Source organism: Baudoinia panamericana (genome assembly GCF_000338955.1).
Source record: "Baudoinia panamericana UAMH 10762 unplaced genomic scaffold BAUCOscaffold_14, whole genome shotgun sequence".
NCBI lineage: Eukaryota > Fungi > Ascomycota > Dothideomycetes > Mycosphaerellales > Teratosphaeriaceae > Baudoinia > Baudoinia panamericana.
In genome coordinates this window covers 197,546-212,820 of record NW_006911270.1, presented here as the reverse complement: position 1 = coordinate 212,820, position 15,275 = coordinate 197,546, and the positions used below count along the sequence as shown (strand labels likewise).

General features: G+C 55.6%; 6 protein-coding genes across 6 annotated transcripts; 1 reads left to right on the top strand and 5 right to left on the bottom strand.

Moving 5' to 3' along the window:
- Nucleotides 1-195: 195 nt before the first annotated feature.
- On the top strand, nucleotides 196-792 carry BAUCODRAFT_27894 (uncharacterized protein; the record flags this gene model as incomplete). Its single annotated transcript, XM_007682649.1, has 1 exon — nucleotides 196-792. The coding sequence occupies one exon, from the start codon at nucleotides 196-198 to the stop codon at nucleotides 790-792; it is 597 nt and encodes a 198-aa protein (XP_007680839.1).
- Nucleotides 793-1,186: 394 nt separating this feature from the next.
- BAUCODRAFT_152008 (uncharacterized protein) lies at nucleotides 1,187-1,982 on the bottom strand (the record flags this gene model as incomplete). The annotated part of the gene is made up of 2 exons (XM_007682941.1): nucleotides 1,187-1,867; nucleotides 1,920-1,982. The coding sequence occupies 2 exons, from the start codon at nucleotides 1,980-1,982 to the stop codon at nucleotides 1,187-1,189; spliced, it is 744 nt and encodes a 247-aa protein (XP_007681131.1).
- Nucleotides 1,983-3,032: 1,050 nt separating this feature from the next.
- Nucleotides 3,033-7,033, bottom strand: BAUCODRAFT_143148 (uncharacterized protein; the record flags this gene model as incomplete). Its single annotated transcript, XM_007682940.1, has 3 exons — nucleotides 6,593-7,033; nucleotides 3,381-6,559; nucleotides 3,033-3,311 (listed from the first exon to the last, which is right to left on the bottom strand). Exons 1-3 carry the CDS (start codon nucleotides 6,765-6,767, stop codon nucleotides 3,033-3,035), a joined length of 3,633 nt encoding a protein of 1,210 aa, XP_007681130.1. The 5' UTR covers nucleotides 6,768-7,033.
- A 621-nt stretch (nucleotides 7,034-7,654) lies between these two features.
- On the bottom strand, nucleotides 7,655-10,911 carry BAUCODRAFT_79159 (uncharacterized protein; the record flags this gene model as incomplete). Its single annotated transcript, XM_007682845.1, has 2 exons — nucleotides 7,655-8,189; nucleotides 8,240-10,911. The coding sequence occupies 2 exons, from the start codon at nucleotides 10,909-10,911 to the stop codon at nucleotides 7,655-7,657; spliced, it is 3,207 nt and encodes a 1,068-aa protein (XP_007681035.1).
- A 630-nt stretch (nucleotides 10,912-11,541) lies between these two features.
- Nucleotides 11,542-13,292, bottom strand: BAUCODRAFT_298885 (uncharacterized protein). Its single transcript, XM_007682939.1, has one exon. It carries the CDS (start codon nucleotides 13,110-13,112, stop codon nucleotides 11,841-11,843), a length of 1,272 nt encoding a protein of 423 aa, XP_007681129.1. The 5' UTR covers nucleotides 13,113-13,292; the 3' UTR covers nucleotides 11,542-11,840.
- Nucleotides 13,293-13,339: 47 nt separating this feature from the next.
- On the bottom strand, nucleotides 13,340-15,249 carry BAUCODRAFT_160297 (uncharacterized protein). The gene is made up of 2 exons (XM_007682938.1): nucleotides 14,467-15,249; nucleotides 13,340-14,416 (listed from the first exon to the last, which is right to left on the bottom strand). Exons 1-2 carry the CDS (start codon nucleotides 14,968-14,970, stop codon nucleotides 13,427-13,429), a joined length of 1,494 nt encoding a protein of 497 aa, XP_007681128.1. The 5' UTR covers nucleotides 14,971-15,249; the 3' UTR covers nucleotides 13,340-13,426.
- Between the last annotated feature and the right edge of the window lie 26 nt (nucleotides 15,250-15,275).

Genomic DNA, 15,275 nt, shown 5'->3' with positions numbered 1-15,275 from the left:
AGAAACCTTCACTGCGTTAAGCTCGCAGCTTACCCCAGTCACGTCACCATGCATACAACCTCAATCCGACATATTGCGATACCGAGGCCTTACAAGCATAGATTATTCATCCTCGGGAGTGCCTTCGTCTCCAGAACATATATCTCATTGCATCGCAACCAGGTGCACACCGAAAACATCGTCCTATCCGCCAAAATGCCCATCTACAACGTCCAACACCACATCCTCCTCACCCCCTCCCAACAAGATGATCTCGCGGCGGCCATCACGCGCATCCACAGCACCAAGTTCTCCACCCCGCGCATGTTCGTCAACGTCGTCTTCACCGACACCTCTTCCACGCGAACGTACATCGGCGGCAAGCAACGAAAGGGCAACCACATCGTAGCAAACGTCCGTTCCGGGCCCTCGCGGACACAGGACGACTGGAATGAGGCCGCTGCGCAGATCGCGAAAGCATGGGATGAGATTATCGGAGTCGGACTGCCAAAGGTGAAGCGGAGCGATAAGGAAGGTGTGGATACGAAGTTGCGGAGTTTGATCTTTCTGGGGGGCATGATTGGTGGGTTAGAGGCTGGGTTTGTTCTGCCAGCGGCGGGGCAGGATGTGCAGTGGATGCATGAGAACTGGGATGCTTTCCAGCAGAAGGCGCGGGAGGGGGATGAGGAGTTTGCGGAGATGGTGCAGGAGGTGGAGGAGAGGGGGTTGTTGGGCGCGAATGGCGAGGCGGAGAGGGATAAGCGGAGGCAGGACAGGCTGGAGGAGATGTTGGGGTGGGGAGAGCATGCTTGATATAGCGAATTGATTGTTTGCGGACTGGGAGTCACTTCCATGTGCAGCTTTGACGGGTCATTAGGCCGTACTTATTGCTGCCCATGCCACGTGACACTACGCTATTAGTGATGAGTGCTTCGTGGTCTGCTCACACTAGCTACGCGTGTGTTGCTGGGAACGACGCTTTGGTGACCGATAGCTTGGTTGAAGTGAGGTGTACGGCTGAAATGGGTTTAACGTCCGAAGAATCTTCTCTGAGTACGTAGGTGCGCCTTGCTCGGAATGACGCGTGACAATCAGCGTTGTGCTGGTATGCACACCGTGATGGTCGAGTTCGTAAGCAAGTACAGCACACGCTAAAGCACAGGCCAACCAGACGCCGTGCCTTCCCGAACGAGCTTGCTTGCATGCACTACCGGTGGACACACCGACCCCACGCCGGAAGTCCACAACCAAAGCCAACCAGCAGGTAGACCAGAAATACCAACACAACCGCTAACAGCACCATCAACCGCACATTCTTCCACCACATCTTCCTCCTCAGCCCTCGCGACCGCACCCGGAAATCTCTCGCCGAGCCGCCCAACCGATCCGTCTTATCCACCAATAAATCAATCCTCTCCCCACGCTCCAGGACTCGCTCGATATTCTCCGTCATAAAACCGCGCACATTGTCAATCTCGTTCTGCACATTCGTGAAAGCGTCTTCCTGCCCAGCTTTCGTGGTCCCGTACTCCACCATCAACTGTTTCAACGTCGCGTTAAACGCCGCCGCACCGTACGCGGGTAGCGCGGAGAAGTCTGTCCGTTCGGGGTCATAGCTGCTGCAGAAGCGTTTCTTGATCTCGACGAGGAAGCCGAAGGGGAGCCGTTTGGCGAGCTCTGAGCGCGCGACGACGAGGTAGGTTAGGCCGCCTGCTGAGAGGTTGGATGGGTTGGAGGAGGAGGGAGGGGCGTCGGCGATGTAGTGGATGAAGGTTTGGTTGTGGGTGTATGTTTGTTTCGACGGGGATGTGTGTTCGATTTTGGGGAGGATGAGGCTGGCGATGGAGGCGGCGTTGGAGGCCGCGGAGGCGGTGTGTTCGGTGAGGATCTGGGGGGCGGTTTAGCAACTTTTCTAAGAAGGATGGACGACTTCGACATACTGTGTTATGGTATGCTATAGCACTATACAGGAGTGGAGTTGCTGGTATCGACGAGGAAGCCATGCTGGCTGGCTGGCAAGCGTCCCTTTGAGCGTTGGAGGGTGTGTTATAATGGCGTGCTTATGGTCCGTCAAATATCGGCCTCGCCGTCTCACGCCGTTTGTTGTTGGAGTGTTGTTTTACTTTCGCTGTAGACATATGGACATCTGGACCTGCAGCCTGCACGTACCGCGCAGCGTCGCAGCTTCATGATGATCTTGGCCTCGTCATTACGCCACAAGTGGCAGTAGAGCGATCCGATGGAGCGGGAAAGTGTGGGGCTCTGTTTGCGGGGGGACGTGGAGCGACAAGATTAAAACCACAAGTCGAGAAAGCACAGTTGGACTACTCTATTAGCATGGGCAGTCGTGCTTAGATCACTCTGGAAGGCGGAGTTGTTAGTCGTTGAAAAGGCCTTCTCACTCACTCTCCCACTACCACTTCATAAGCTGATTCACGACCGCAACCCACTCCGTAAGCAGAACCGCTCCTTCAGAAAGGTGATCAGTATGGGCTGGATCAAGTGAGTATTCATGCCATCTCCAGACAAGCAAGCACTGATCAGCTCCTGACTAGCCGTCGGAACACTTTGCTCTTCAGCGGTGCAGCTCTGATCTCGTCATGGCTTGCGGTGCGATGGCGGCAGGAGGAGCAGAAGACACGTAACTTTGGAACGTATCATGTCGAAACCTCGCGATCCGGTTCGCATTCCTCTCGGCTTGTCAATGGAGTTTGCTGACCAGTTGCTAGGCGGGGGAGTCTGAGACACGCCTATTGAAGGTAGAATTGAAGTCCTTTGGGCTGCAGTCTGGCTTCCTGTGGCTCGATGCCTGTTTGGGCGAGGTCAGAAGGTCGAAAGCCCAGCATAACACGACTCATTCGATCCGCTGCATGTGCCGAGGTCCCTAACGCCACGCTGATACGCCAGTCAATCTCAAACAGTAATCGCAAGATGCTCGCTCCAACCAGACCAGTCCGCTCGAACGCTGCAAACGCCCACGCTACGCTGTGCTGTGTGCTCACCAAACCCAGACAACTCGACCCTGAACGCAAACGGAACGCTCATCCAACCACTTACTCCCTTCCATCCTCCTCCCCACCATCACCCCTCTTCAAAGCCGTCCCCGGCCTCTCAACCTCAAGCCCAGCACCAGTCACAACATTCTCCCTCCTCCGCTCACTCTCCGGACTCGTCCCCACCATCTCCGCCTGCGTCAGCGAACTTCCCGGCCTCTCCGCCTCCTTCCCCTTCCCACTCCTCCGCTGAATCTTCCTCGGACTCTTCCTCGGCCGCCCATCATTCCCACCAATCCGGCCAAACGGCGTCTTAGGCCCGTCACCTCCTCCACCAACCTGAGTCAAGCGCGTAAGACTGTGACTGCTATTGCTCGTCTCGATCTTCGGCCGCCGAGAAGACGTGACATCCGCCTCGCTATCCCTCCTCGAACTGCCCGCGTTATGCGAGGAGAGGTCTTTGATCTCTTTCAGGACCTCGCGGAACCCTTCCTCCAGCGTATGCATGCGCGCGAGCATGATCCGATTCACCATCCCCTTCTCCGCCTCCTCGCTCTGCCGTCGCTGTTCCTCACGTCTCCGCTCCAGATCACGCTCCCGCATCAGCTGCTCGCTGAACGAGGCGGGCATGCCGGAGATTCCGCCCGCGTCGATGCCGCCAATGGGTCCCCATCTGTTGTCGCCGATCTCGCTGGCGAGGTCGAGGGCGCGGGCATTGAAGGATGGTTGGCGGTAGGGCCGACGGGCGGTATCGATAAAGGACATTCCGTGGGCTTCCTGTAAAGGCGCGGTATTCTGCCGAGGAGGCATGATGGGACGCGCTTTTGGTGTAGCTAGCGGTTTCATCTTCGGTGTCCTTGCCCCTGCCGCTATCGGTATCGGCGTGGATGTGCCGCCACTGTTGTTCTTCGAATGCCCCGGCCGTCGAGGAGGATTCGTGGCGGAACTGTCGTCCGCTATTGGCGCATGCAGGATGGTGGCGCTGGAAGGGTTGCGGGAGTAGGCCTGGCGCAGTACGTTTGCGCGCACTTGCTGGGACAGACTGCCCGGCTGTAGCAGGTCTGGTGCGTCTTGCAAGCGGGCCTGGGCGGCGGACGACATGCGTATGAACGGTGACCGCCCGGCTGTTGGGGTATGGAAGTACTCGGCATCGCTGTCGTCATCCTCGTTCATACGCTCATTGCTCTGCTTGTTGACCACGGATACTGCGCTCTCGCCAAGCGCGGGAGTCGGTCGATCATTCTCGTCATCGCCATCAGCATCAGTCTCCTGCGGCTGCGTACTGGAACTGATTTCGAGCGGTTCAGCTTCCTCATCGATGCGGTGCGGTATTCTCGACGGTGCAGCGGAGGGTGGATCCGGATCGCTGACCACACTCCTGCTGCTCCTTGAGAGGTCTCGACTGCGCTTCGGCCTAAACTTATCCGTCGTGATTGCGCGCTTCATATTGGGTCTTCGAAGCTCAAGCCTCTCCACAATATCCCTAGGCTGCTCCAAAGGCGGACTCGCGCCACCTTCATTCTCAGCGAGCTGCATCCACTTGTCAACCGCAGTAGTGGAGTTCCGACGCTGATCGTCCATATCCTGAGTCGTGGTCCGCATAGTGTCGCCTCGGTACGGCCGCCTGAAGACCTCGTCGAGCGCAGCGTTCTTGTGAAAGCTGACTACTGACGGCTCGCGCAGCCTGTGGCCAGGGCTGAAGACCTCAGGCATCTTATTGAAACTGAAAGCCAACGGTTTCGCCTGACTGATCGCGGGCTTTTCCACCAAGTCTGTCGGCTCATATGCGAGTCGTGAGAGTATAAGCCGTTCATATGCAAAGATGACAAACAGAACCGGAAGATGGGTGAACTTGATGATGGTACGATTGAGCTTGACGTATTGGCGAAACGGCATAAGATAGCGCAGCGGAGTCAGGACCCAGCCGAGAACGTTAGTCGGTGCGATGTAGCTGAACAGCGCGTCCGACTTGACCATGGAGATGGTGTTAACGGCGAAAAGAAACTGATGTTCCTCGTTTGCGTTCTGTACGATGGCCATGAAGCTGTTCGTGAGGACCGTGATCAAGATCGTCACGATCAAGAAGTGACAGATGATTAAGAAGATGCTCATGATAGCCTTGCCGAGCAGGTTATAACCGGGCCATTTCTCCCAAGCTGCGGGTGTGAAACCCATCAAAATCTGGAACAGCGCATAAGCCACGGCATTCCCGTCAGTTTGCGCGTCCGAGAAGCTGAGCGTGAATGCCACGAAGAAGCCGGAGCATGAGATCAGGATGAGGATCAGAATGGCCATCAGGTCTTGCGCCATCATTCGAAATGCGATCAGCAACTGCGAAAAGTACCGATAGTGGTCGAGCACGCTAAACAGCCGCGGAAACAGCAGAATAGCAGTTGAGGCCAAGGCATCGTAGGCCATGTTTGCGATGCGGTGTTTGCCACGGTCCGCCAGCACGATCCCATACAGTCGCAGACAGTAGTACACCACGAAAAGGCCGAGAATACCAAGGTCGAAGGCGTTCCAGAAGCTCAGAATGTACAAGCCGAAGCCTTGTTCGGTGAAGCCGACCACTTCGTCAAGCATATAGCCAGCCGACCAGACCCAAAACACGACCTCGAGCGGAGTGATGTACAAACTCCGCTCCACCAGGACTGCAAGAAACAAGCCGAGCATGATCGCGAAGCTGATCGTGCTGAAGACTTGACGGTATCTGGGTACGCGAAGACGGCTGAGCTTGAACAACGAGGCTTCATGCGGATCATACAGCGTGACGGTACGTCTTCCGGTAGCTTGCTCGACGAGCTTCCTACCCATTTGAGACGTTTGAGCTTTTCGCGACAGGACAGAGTCTGCGGGCAAAGCGCTCGGAGAATGTTCGCCAATCGTGCCGTAACCGGCAGCGTCGGCACCGCGCTGCTTGCCCGCCGGCTTGCGGTGTAGACTGTCGGCTTCGGCATGGAACACCACCGTCCCAGCCCAGATGGCTTCAAGATGTTGCACCACTAACGGATGAGCCAAGAACTTCTTCGCGCTCGCCCGGATGCTGATCTCGATCGTGCTGACTCTCGCTCCTCTAGCTTGGATTCTGCGCGATTGCAAATCCAGCAGCATGGTCGTCGAGAATCGCTGATCATCCCGGCCTGCAGGCTGGCTTGAAACCCTCCCTTGTAACGGGTCGAAGTCATACGACAGGGCATCGATCAGTTCGCGGGTCGTGTACTCCTTCACCAAGCGCATAGCCAATAGCTCGCTCAGCCATGCTCTTGTCTTCGCGACACCTACGCTGCCGGGATGCAGTTGGCCCTCCTTCTGGAATTGCAGACAGTTCGCTATAAGCGCACATAGCGTTGCTCGGTTGAAGTGATTCGCTCGTATCTCATTCTGTATGGGCTTGACAAGGAACTGGCTAATCTGTGGGCTGCGCAACTGGTCCCATGACAGCGTGGTCTCGCAACGCTGCACTATGAGCAGCCGGATAGTATGCGTGATATTGTACAAGGGCAGCTTGTCCAGAAGCGCTGCAGAGAAGATGGGCAGCAACGGCGTGTCTACCGCATCCTCATTCTCCTGCTCCTCTTCGTAGGGCTCTTCATGTCTCTGGTCAAAGTACGATGCGTTACCGGGGCGCTCGTATCTCGAGAAGTCATCCTCATCCTCGTCGTCATCGTCATCATCGACGCTCTGTCCTACTCGCCGTTGTGAAGCCTCTGGCGGGCCGGACAACGGCGAATATTGGCCGTCATGAGGCCTGATCTCATCTTTCTTGCGTCCTCCGAACTTCCAGAAGGAGAACATCGGCCAGGCGTACCGAGATCGAGCTGTTGTTGAGGGAGGGACATATACTCAGCGCTCACACGCGGTGTAGATGCGCCCAATCAAAGCACTATCGCGTGATGGAGGAATCAATCAATGCTGCACACGCGAACACCTTGCCACCCCAATGCAATATGCAAGACATCACCCTCGTCTGCGTCCCCGAACCATTACTACCTTAGCGAGGCAGCCCCTCCTCCCGTGGATGCGACAGCTAATCTGCCCGTCCCGCATGCGTGACCTTGGGGATGGTGACTACTGCACCTTGGTACATCCAGCCAATCAACGACCGCCTTTCGCGCATGAGATTGCCTCCACGCTAAGTGAGACCCTGTGGAGACTTTGGAGATTGCTTGCATGTGATCCGGAGCGATACCAACCTCCACCGCTGCATGTATTTTTCTGCCATGTCAGGCTTTACTGGGACGTGGCTCTTATGGTTCTGCCTTTCTGGCTATGGCAACATGAACCTGGCGGACGGGTGATATGACCAATGTTCTGCCTCCGTGACGGACTTTCAACATAAGCGTCCCAAGAGCCCAGCATGGATACCTCAGCAGTCTAGGGTACATGTTATGCATCCCCGTATCGTTCGCTCTTGAGAGCTGGTGCGGATGCTTCAATAGCATTTCGTGCGGCTACGGTGTTGGGATTGCGTGCACTCATGAGCGGCAGGGCCACACTCGTCCCCATGAAGACACGGGCTTATTAGGTTCGGTTGTATGCTACAGCACTTTTCGCGCGCGCTACCGTCATGGGAACGCGTACCCTCAGTTATAGCTAAAAGTACAGTCATTAGGTTCATCGCCCATTACCCATCATTATAACGCCAAAAGCAAAACCCCAGTCTGTATGCCGCCATCACCCGCCTAAGCCTCATTGCCAAGATCCTCATCGTCCGAATTCGCAATCCCCGGATGGTCGTCATCTTCACCCGACTTCTCAGGGAAGATGAATGGCTTCCCGTCATCATCCTCGCCAACCGGACCGAATAGTCTCATGAGCTCGTTCACCGTCAGGTTCTGCCGACGCTTGTCGTCCATCACCTCATCAATCTCCATCTGCTTCTTCTCCTTCAAGTTGTGCATCGCTTCGTCAATGCTGTTGCGCACGCAGAACGACGTCAGCTTGGTCTCCTTCACCTGGCCAATGCGGTAGACTCTGCAGAACGCCTGCTGCGTCACGGCATTGTTCCACCACGGGTCGACGCAGATGACCCTTGAAGCCATAGTCAGGTTCAAGCCAAGCCCACCGCACTTGAGCGAGGCTAGCATAATCTTCTTCGCCGGGTCGGCCTCGAACTCGTTGATCGCTTTCGCTCGGGAGTCGTGGCTCATGTTTCCGGTATATTCGACCACGGCTTCCTTGCCCCAGTCTTCGGTTGCGCACATCTTCTTCAGAATCCTGCGCGACAGTTAGTGGTGGGTCAGCATGTACTATGGAGCAAAGCTTACCTTATCATGGGCAGGAATTGGCTGTAGATGATGACCTTGACCTCGGGATCCTCCTCGAACCAGTTGAGTAGCTGAGCTTTCGTAGCGCGTGTCTTCGCACTTGGCAGCACTTCGCCATCCATGCCGATCCAATCTGACATATTTCCAATATCATCCCTCTTCTTGCCCTTCGTCCGTGTCTGACTTGCCGCTGGGGTGGCGGAAGCGCGAGAGCTTTCCGACCGCACAAAGTCCGTGACGTCTTTGCAAGCATCGAGTGAGGTGTAGGCTTCACCACATTCGGAGCATTTCGCCTGATCCGAGCCACGACGGGCGGCGTAAGCCTGCAGATCAAGGGCGCATGTGGCACAGTAGATGTGCAGGCAGCTCGTTACATGCGGGTCTTGGGGTGGCTGACGGCAGGCAGCGCAGACTGTCCGATCTCGAATTTTCTCCCACTGGTCGGAATGCATCAGATCTTCAAGGTATCTGCGGAACCGGAAGGTTTTTCCGTGTCTGCCACCACTGTCCTCATCGGGATCCATGTCGATCCTGCCGATGTGCGCGGTATCGTCTTCCGTGATGATCGCCCCTGAGGTCGCACTGTTGCCAGCAAGAGAGCTCTTGCTCTTCTTGAGTACTTCGCGTAGGTGGAGAAGGATGTTGGTGCCGTCTTCCGCATCGTCCTCGTCAGTGGTGATCCTGTCCAGCTTCTCGAAGTCGGAACGCTCCAGCAGATCACACACCGTGACTTGGACGAGCAATATGTGATCCACAATCTGCCGCAGACGAAGAATCATGGTCCAGATGTGGGAGTACTGCTTCTCCAGGCCGTTACGACCACCTGCTCTGGAGATGCTGTTGATTCGTTCGATAAAGCGACGCTTCACGATTTCATAGACTTGACGCTCCACATCGCTGAACTCGAGCCACTGGGTGTGCTCTGTTGGCGTAGGCAGATCCAGCAAGCGGGCATTGAAAAGCCGATCGAGGTGAGTGCGGCGGATCATGAATTTCCTCAAAAAGGCCGACAGCTTGACTATGCCGTCCGGGTCATCAGGACTGCAGAAGTTCTCCTTGAAAAGCTTATAGCTCCCCGTGTTCGGCTCTTGTAGGAACTTGAAGTACGGGTAGAACTCCTTGATATTGTTCATGATAGGCGTTCCAGTAATCGCCCAGCGATGCTTTGCGGTAAGACCACGGCAGGCATTCGATATGTGACCTTTGTGATTCTTGATTGCATGAGCTTCGTCCAGGACCACGCGATAGAACCTGGCGCGGTGTAGAATACCACGGTTCTCTTCGTAATGATGCTTCCACCACTCCTCCTTTTGCTTCGATGTGACAAGCTGTGGCGGGAAGATGGCCTTTGGATAACTCTGCCCAACCTCGTGGTAGGTCGTCAGAACGATGTCTGCTTGCTCAAGCAATTCCTCACTGTTATTAGATTGGAGACGACACCCGGCCCGCGACTCAATGATAGTGCCGATGCCATGCTTGTTTTCGCGCTTGCTCCACGAATGCTTCTCGATCTCGGCTCGCCACTGGCTTACCAGGGCTGGGCTGGCAACGATCAGGGTTGCTCGGTGCTCCTCCTTCTCTGGCGGCTTGCCATTGATGATGTTTGCCAGCATCATGATAGTCTTACCCAATCCCATCTGATCGGCCAGGATGCCGCCCTTGGGCTCATAGCTATCCCTCTCGCGACGACGCATGAAAGCTACGCCCATGACCTGATAGTGCTTCAAGGTGGTCTTCATTCCCTTGAGCTCCCAGTTACCGTCAGGAGCGGCCTTCACCGAACCTTGGCCGGTGAAGTCTCGGATCGCATTGTCGAGGTACTTCTGATCTTGTTTGCCGATCTTCTGATCGGGTTCGGGGATGCTTGCAAGCAGCGCTGCAAGAGCCTTGTCCTTCCGGCGGACGCCAGAATGTACTGGCTGGTTCGCCAGACCGCTGACAGCCTGCGCATCGTTGAAGACATTAGTGCCCATAATGCTGTTCAGATTAGTCATCGTGGCCTCGGACTTGCGTTTCTGCGTTCTGCCCTTCGCTGCAAGCGCTGTCTTCTTCTTGCCGGCACCTGCCGCCTTCCCCTTCTTCCCACTGCTACGGGCTCGGTTGAGGACCTCGTCGATGTCATCCTCTCCTACGTCCGCACCCATGAGCTTGGGATTCTTGCCAGCTCTCCTTCCCTTAGGACGCCCACGGCCGCGCTTTGGAGCTGGACGATCGTTGTCGTCGTCATCGTCGCTTACATCCCTGGTACGAACACCACGCTTGCGCTTCTTGCGCGGCTCTGGCTCGTCGTCCGAGGCATCGTCATCGCTTTGCGGTAGGCCTGGAAGCTCCTCGTCCGACATAAACAGGGCACTCGTGGCCGTAGCCGCGACTGGGGATGGCTGACGGTCGTACTCTTCGTCGGCTTCGAGCTTGCGAAGACGCGCGTCCTCGGCACCCTCCAACTTCATGAATTCGATGTCTTCTTGCCAAGTGACTGTGCCATCACGCGTCTTCTTCTCGTATGACGCACGAAGCTTGGCAAATATCGCTGCTGCTGCATCTCCGCGACGCTGGCCACGAGTATGAGCTACTGGACGGAACGCTGGAGGGCTATTGCGCGCCGAATCGACTGGGGAATGGCGCCCTGACTCGGTTGCCGCCTTCTGAGATTTGGCCTCTTCCGCGCGCATCTTGAGAATACCGGCCATCTTCCGCTGAGCAGCCAGCATTCTCTCGTTGTTGCTGGCAACTGACGGTGGGGTTTCAGGCACGAAGAGCCCGTCTTCGCTTTGGGCTGGGAACTGGCCTGGCTGCGGACTCCCGCCCCCGGTACGAGCCATGTCGTTCTCGTCGTCGTCGCTAAGCAGGTTGATGGACTCGCCAGGCTCGAAGTTGGTGATTTGCATAATGGTGTCGTCAGAGGGTTCTTGCTTGATGTTCGCCGTGTCTCCAGTAGGCAAAGCCATGTCGGCATCGATGTCGCCACCGAAAAGGCTAGTGTCGCAGGCTTCAGACCCCATGTTGTCGCCTAAGAGTGTTTCAGTGTTGAAAGATTCTTGCTAGGTTGACAGGGGCAGACACAGACGCCAGTGGAGGTTGTGTGCGGCAGAAACACGAAAGTGTCGAGGCTGGATGGTCGGTTATATAGCTCTCAAGCAAGGTGTTCAAGGCATCAACAATTTCATGTGATAGTGGTGTGCCGGCAAGTGAGTGGTGCAGTGAGTTGTTTTGACACAAATTCTCTGCACGTGATGAGTTCGGAAGATGCGTAGCTCTGCCTGACAAGTGATGATGGATGCAGTAACGTCTCAAAGTGAAGAACGTCGCTTTGTTGGGTTTGGGAGCATGAATTCACTGAGCTTGAGTGTAGTGATCTTGCTGTCCTGACGTGAAGGTTGGCTGGGCTCAGCCTGGTCGTAGATTGCTTCGTGAGATCCAGTGTTCGTTGCTGCAAGGTGGAAAGCCAAAGTTTGGTGCCTTTCGAGCTCGGCAATGTGCACGTGCTTAATGGCCGCAGCCAGAAGTCGGATGAGGAAGGCACAGATTAGCACGCTGCCGAGCTGAGGACCGCGCGCAGGCCTAGAAACAAAGCTAAGAGGGTGTAGACGCGCCTACCATGCTACTTCCAACCTCTTGCGCCGGTGTCGTCGAAGTCTTTGCCCTCCCGTTCGCGCGCTAGCCTCGCATCAAAGCTCTTCTGTGCCTCCGATTTCGCCAGCTGCCTTTCCGCATCGCTGGATGAGAAGCTGAAGCTGTCCCCAAGCGAAGAGCTTTCGCTTCCTCTTGCAGAAGACCTCGCACCCGCAGACTCCGACGGCAAGCTGCCTATCGTCGACACGTTTGCCTGGCCTGAAGCAGCTTCGCGCCTTAATCGGTCCCACGCGCTCCCCGATTGCTTCGTCTGCGACTCTCTGGACGCACGCGAAGACTGCGATGTGTCATCGTTCGTTGTTCGACCAGCCGCTGTAGCAGACGCGTCTGCCCGCTCTTTCGCCCTTTGGACTCTGGCATCTGCTTCGTGCTGCACTTCCTGCTCGCTCATGAAGCCCTGCTGCTCAGCCGGATACATGTTTTCCTCGCTGAACACGCCGCCAGTCGGAGACGCGTCCTCGACATGCTGTCTTCCTCTCCTCTCCAGATCTTGTACGCTCCTTCTCTGCCTTGCCATATCATGCGTCTCCCAACCCTGTCTAGCACCCGGAGCTTCTTCCTGCCTGTTCGGTGTTCTCGCTTCTCTGGCTTTCCTTTGCGCTGCCAAGATCTCATTCATGTCTTTCAGACGCGGATCTCGGAGAAACCCTACAGCGGCTACGGTGGCTCCGTAGCTGCTAAAGAAGATGGCCCCAATAGCCATGCCAACGGTACTGTATGCACTGAAACGCGCCGCTTGCCATAGCACCCTCGCTTGGAAACCACGGAAGAAGAGAAAGACGTCTTTGTTGAACCAGCTACCCTCCTTGAGCGGCGACCATAACGGGAATCGGTATTCCTTACGAGTACGGTATGCTTGCGCCACACCGAAAGCGAAGCCTATCGGAAGTCCGTACGAAGATGTGCGACTTGCTTGGAGGATGTAGAAGGATTGTGCGGCAATCTCATCCTCCCTCAATGGTCGATGGATCCTGTTGGCCATTTCCTGACAGCTCTTCGACAGAGTGTTACCGAGCCTCTCTGGACTGTACCGTCCCACAAGAGACTGCGGGAGGCTTTTGTACTTCAAGAAGATGGGAGGAGCATCACGTTGATCGATTCGTATCCGACCAGGGATAATAGTGGTCTCCGGAGTTCTGCCCTCGTCAAAATCTGACCCAGACGCATACTGCGGGTCGTTGGACACGAATGGTTCGGGAGAAAGATGTGCGTCGTCGGCAGTAGCGTTTTCAAGGACCATCTTTGTAGTGACCCTGCTATCCAGTATTGCGGATGTTGAGTGCTCGACCTAAGTAGACAGCGAGACTGGTATTGTGTGGAGGTGTAAGAAACTCATCGCAACGTGACGTCGTGATTGCCATTCTCGGAAGTGGCACGTGCCTGGACCCCACAATCAGGCGGAGGCGGAGAGCAATGGGCAATAACTCCGATGCGGAAAGCATACCATGTCCATACAAGGGCGACACAGAGTGGCAGCGGTAGTACTTACGGGAAGTCTACACGGACCGCGAGCAAAAGAAAACTCTTTTCGATGCTTAGCAACACGGTCGTATCTCACGACTTCTTCCTTCTCAGAAGTCTAGGCTTGCCGCCGATGTAAACGAAGCACAACGCAGATGTCGCCAGGCATATGCCCGCCAGCACAGCGTTCATGTTACCGTAGCCAATCCTCTGCTTCAATTCACCTGCCAGCTCCGGCCCCAATGTGAGACCTAGGGAAAACACCATGCTGTTCAATCCGTACAGTTGAGCATAGGGCCCGTCTGCGCCAAAGAAGTCAGGATTGACTTCGTAGTACTTCTGCACCACTGCTCCCGCCTCGACGATCGATGGTGCACCAATGCCTGCTAGTCCAGCGCCGGAAAGGGCGAGCAGGGCACCATACAGTATGGCTTGGTTTTGGCCACCTGGTTGCGGCAAGCGAAGTAGAATTAGAATTGGAACGAGATAAAGGTAGGCGATGACGGCAACAGCTTTTGTTCCGAAGCGATCAACACACCAGCCGAAGACGGGTCCCAAAACTAAATCCGAGGCGCCAAGCGGGAGGAAGAGTATGCCAGCCTTGAGCGAGTTAAAGTTGTAGTATCCTTGCGCAACGGTAGGTATCGTAGCATCAAAGTTGCCGAGGAGCAACGCTTGGATTAGCGCAACGAGGAAGGCCGTCAAAAGGCGAGGGTCAGCCAGGCAAGGCAGAATTGGGATCATGCGGGCAATCTTGGGCTGGTTGTCAGACAGCTTGAACGCAGCTTCGTCCTCCTCCTTGCTGCCGAGGAGTGGCTGTTGCTCGTCGTCATCGTCTTGTGCTTCGTTAGCGTTGCCGTCTTCCTGGTGACTGGGCGTGGTGTCAAGGTCGCTGCCCGCCTTGGCACCCTGCGCTTCGTATCTACGAGCGACTTTCTTCTCAATAACGAGCACTCGCATAATGAAGTCGATTGCGAGCACAGCGAAGCCGATGCCGAACACGCCGGCGTAGCCTGCCTTGTTGTATAGCACGCCACCAAGCAGCGGAGCGCAGAGGTTGCCAACGGAGATGAAGCTGAAGATCTACTCAACCGTAAGCGGCAGACTGAACGATGGTGTAGAGGTTAACGAACCGATCCTATCGTCTTCCCTAGATTCTCCTGACCAACAGTCTCCAAGCAGAGCGCGAGTCCGATCGTCCAGACGAAGGCACCGCTCACACCCTGAAGCACGCGTGCCAGAGCCAAGACTGGGATACTCTGCCCAACAAAAAGCAGTACGGTAGCTCCGAGCAAAGCGGTCAAACCCAGAAGAAAAGGCGACTGTCGTGAGCTCATTCGGTCGGCCAGTAGCCCAGCAAGTGGCGAGCACACGACCGAAGCTCCAGCGTAAGCGGCCAGAAGACCGGACACATTGCTTTGAATCTTCTCAGGCGGTAGGCCAACTCGATCTGTAAGCATGTAAGGTAGTATGGGCACCGTTAGCGCGTAAAGGAAAAGGTCAGCGAACAAAGCTACCGCCACTGTAGCTATGATGAAGTAGGTGTTGCTTCGCCATGATAATCCCGCCGGCTTCACGGAGTAGTCGTTGCTGAGCTGCAAAGTGTTGAGGATTTTGTGTCCTGTTTTCTTTGCCATGGCCGGCGGCTTTTCGAAGACCGACTTTAAAGAAGAGCCAGGGGACAGAGTGGAGATGGCATGCAGTTGTAGATGAAGCAGTCCGGATCACTTTTGTCTCGCACCTACATTTGTCCATTGATTTATGCATCTTGTGAACGTCATATGCAGGAACCATAAAGCCTATCCGCTAGTGCAAACCGGGGTTCTACATAATGGAGTTGATAGAAGTAGATGACCCGACAGTAGGCAGGAAAGTCTATTGCCGGCTTCACATTCGACCTATCGCGTAGAACCATGGAACAGCCCATGAGATACTTTGAATT

Bases quoted from the DNA above. Each gene is read 5' to 3' on its own strand.
- BAUCODRAFT_160297 (XM_007682938.1), bottom strand. From the start codon at position 14,970: ATGGCAAAGAAAACAGGACACAAAATCCTCAACACTTTGCAGCTCAGC. The intron at 14,417-14,466 runs GTTCGTTAACCT...ACGGTTGAGTAG, and splicing joins TAGGGAAGACGATAGGATCG to ATCTTCAGCTTCATCTCCGT.
- BAUCODRAFT_298885 (XM_007682939.1), bottom strand. From the start codon at position 13,112: ATGGTCCTTGAAAACGCTACTGCCGACGACGCACATCTTTCTCCCGAA.